At 43.4% G+C, this 3,213-nt stretch overlaps 1 protein-coding gene across 2 annotated transcripts; it reads right to left on the minus strand.

The window, feature by feature from the left end:
• Positions 1-801: 801 nt before the first annotated feature.
• LOC113221298 (keratin-associated protein 9-2) lies at positions 802-1,910 on the minus strand. Of its 2 annotated transcripts, none has more exons than XM_026450627.1 (2): positions 1,647-1,910; positions 802-1,547 (listed from the first exon to the last, which is right to left on the minus strand). In XM_026450627.1, exons 1-2 carry the CDS (start codon positions 1,880-1,882, stop codon positions 1,274-1,276), a joined length of 510 nt encoding a protein of 169 aa, XP_026306412.1. In that variant the 5' UTR covers positions 1,883-1,910; the 3' UTR covers positions 802-1,273. The 2 variants fall into 2 exon arrangements, with proteins under 2 accessions (XP_026306412.1, XP_026306413.1); XM_026450628.1 differs by having other exon boundaries at positions 1,274-1,499; positions 1,623-1,882.
• Between the last annotated feature and the right edge of the window lie 1,303 nt (positions 1,911-3,213).

The raw sequence follows: 3,213 nt of genomic DNA on the forward strand, positions 1-3,213 counted from the left end.
GCAGGAGAATGGCGTGAACCCGGGAGAGCTGAGATCTGGCCACTGCACTCCAGCCTGGGCGACAGAGCGAGACTCCGTCTCAAAAAAAAAAAAAAAAAAAAAAAAAACACATTTCAATTAGGGGACAAATTTTCTTAATGTGGCATAATGTATGGTCTGTATTTTACAAGAAATAACTTAGTTTCATTTACTTTGTCAATAGGTATTCAGGAGATGAAGGCTGTATAAGAATTTTATTTACATGATATGGAGAATAAGTTTCTTCAGATGAGACTCTCTCTCTCATGAGTCCACAATAAATTCCCAAGCATTTTTTATGCAGATGCATAGAATGAATGGCTGGTCAGAGGCTGAGACAAAAGATCCCTGCATTCAGGGCAGTCATTAAATGCAGTCCCTGCTGCCATATCATGCAACTGTTGCTCACTGAGGTGTGGGAAACTAATTAGGGAATTTTTTTTGTAAACAAAAATGTTAGCTGCAAACATGAGAGATTATTTATCTCATTGTTAAATAAACTCAAGTGCATGTCTTGGTAATGCTAACTTCCAATGTCATTTGTACTATATTGAGAGTTAAATGTAAATGTCCTTGGGCAGAAAGAGAGGACCTCAGCTTGGAACAGAGTCTGCCCTTTACTAGCTACATAACATCACACAGTAAATTGTACTCAACTGAAAGAATGGAGGTAATAATACATGATCATATGTATTTGAGAATCAAATTGGATAATACCTATGCTATGTGATATGTATGTAAATCCCATATTAGGAGTAATTCCAAATAAAACAAAACACCATATGAGATGAAGTTGGTTCAGAGTTTATTCAGAAACATAGAGCTAAGAATCTCTGTTACCAGGGACATAACCCAAAGTTATCATGAAAAGAAGAAAGAAGGATACGAGAAACATGAGGAGGATATTGAAAACAAAAATATGATTGCAAAGATTATTGATCAGTTGTAGTAACCTAAATTCCTTAGAAGCAGAGAATGAAGCTCCTGAGTTTTGAGTCAAAGCTGAGATCATGACTCCAAATTGAGAACACACAAAGCTGGCACATGATCCACAAGGTGGAAGGAAAAAGAGAATCAGGATGAAGTATTTTGCTGTCCCTGAAGCAGATTCCCAAGATTTATACATGCAGAGAATTCATAAAAATTTAGGTGAGGGCCTGGTGGCTGTTAGCAGCAAAGTAAGTTAGTCCCCCAAAAGATATGTCAGTTGAGCAGAAAGTTGTTGTTTGAGGACGGTGGTTCTCTTGGGACTTGATCAGCAGCAAGAAGGCTGGCAGCAGCTGGACACACAGGTGGGCTGGAAGCAAGTGGTCCTGCAGCAGGTGGTCTCACAGCAGGCTGGGCGGCAGCAGGGCTGGCAACAGCTGGATCCACAGCTCTGGTTTAGGCAACCAGGCAGGCAGACACATGTGGGGTGGTAGCAGGTTCTTCTGCAGTAGACAGGTGCACAGGAGCTGGTCTGGCCACAGCTGGACCCACAGCTGGTTTGGTCACAGCAGCTGGACCCACAGCCGGTGGGCTGACAGCAGCTGGTCACACAGGTGGGCTGGCAGCAGGTGTTTTGACAGCAAATTGGGTGGCAACAAGGCTGGCAACAGCTGGACACACAGCAGGAGGGCTGGCAGCACGGTGAGCTGCAGCAGGAAGGCTGGCAGCAGTTGGTCACACAGGTGGGCTGGCAGCAGGTGTTTTGACAACAAATTGGGCGGCAGCAAGGTTGGCAACAGCTGGACACACAGCAGGAGGGCTGGCAGCAGGGTGTGCTGCTGCAGGTGGTCACAGTGGTGGGCTTCCAGCAGGTGGTCCTGCAGCAGGTGGTCCTGCAACACGTAGGCTGACAGCAAGGGGAGCAACAGTTGGTCATGGTGTCAGGGGTGGAGGGTGGGCTTCTGTTCAGAGGTGAGTTTCTCAGAATCTGATGACCCCTTGCAATCTAGACCTTTTATACACCTGGCCTCCAAAGTTTCCACCAATCAGCAGGACTTTTCCTTGCTGCTGTTTACATTGTTTTCCATAGTGCGTTTGTGATTCTCAAAGGGTAGTTGTTTCCTTAAGGTTAAACAGATTAAGGTTTAATCTGTTTCTTAATTGTGAATTACTCATAGAAACTTCGTTTCAGATAAAAGGAAGCCCATTTCATCATCAGCATCTTTCCTGCTCTGACCATCATCTGGTCATATGATAGTTCCCGGTGATCCGGGAGGCTCAGGAAGTTCTCTCTGCCCAGCGTCATAGTTGGCTGTATGTAGACTGGGAAGTGTCTGTGAGGAGAAGCACGATGCTGATATATTTACGGTGACAAAATGAATCCATGCCTGGGCCCAAGACTATTCACCCACCAAATTCTGATTCAAGACTAACAGGCATCTCTCTGTGCAACCCACACTCCCACCTGTGTCTTTCAGTTCTTTGAACGTCACTTGGGAAGAGGGCGTCTGGCAGAGTGTGTTCCATGTGGCAGAGCAGATGGAGAGCAGGTGGATGCAGAGAAATCCACTGGGATTTAGACAGCATCAAGCAATCTATGCCCTGAGTGACCAGTCATTCTGACTTGTGTGCGAGTGTGGCGATTACCAGGACGAGAATGTAGGACTTTCTATGACATAACTGACTGAGATTCAGGCCAACCAGCATATGCTCTGGCTCTAGCCGCAACCCAGTTACTAGCACAGTAAGCGTTATGTCTTCTCTCTCACTTTCTTTTTAATGAAGGATTTAGATGAGTTGATATGACGCCTGGTTCATCGTGGAATTCTCACATGTTTAAAACATTTTCTAGGTATACCATTCATTTGAGAAGAATGTAAAGTATTAATTTCCAGCTTCATATAGTATTATCTTGTAAATACATCTATGGCTTCATTACTAGGTTAGGAAATAGAAATTAATCCCATTCTTTCCCAATTATATCCTCTTATTCATTCCCAAAGACAGCTAATCACTCTATCAGGTTGTAATCCAGTAAGTAAGTTTTGGCTTTTTAAAGTTTTCATGTGAATAAAAATTATAGTATTTGCTTCTCTATTTATTTGGCATAAACAAAAGTAATCTTTATCGCCTAGTCATTTTGGACTCTTCATACAAGCAAGGCAGCAGAGAGAGAAAGGAGTTGCTATTGGGTGAGGGATAATTACCCTCAAGCCATATAGTGTAGCAAAATATATCTATAGCTCAGGAGATTTACTGAGTATGTTA

Source organism: Piliocolobus tephrosceles, unplaced genomic scaffold (assembly GCF_002776525.5).
Source record: "Piliocolobus tephrosceles isolate RC106 unplaced genomic scaffold, ASM277652v3 unscaffolded_23035, whole genome shotgun sequence".
Taxonomy (NCBI): domain Eukaryota; kingdom Metazoa; phylum Chordata; class Mammalia; order Primates; family Cercopithecidae; genus Piliocolobus; species Piliocolobus tephrosceles.

Bases quoted from the DNA above. Each gene is read 5' to 3' on its own strand.
- LOC113221298 (XM_026450627.1), bottom strand. From the start codon at position 1,882: ATGACCAACTGTTGCTCCCCTTGCTGTCAGCCTACGTGTTGCAGGACC. The intron at 1,548-1,646 runs GTGCTGCCAGCC...CTGTGTGACCAG, and splicing joins CCTTCCTGCTGCAGCTCACC to CTGCTGTCAGCCCACCGGCT.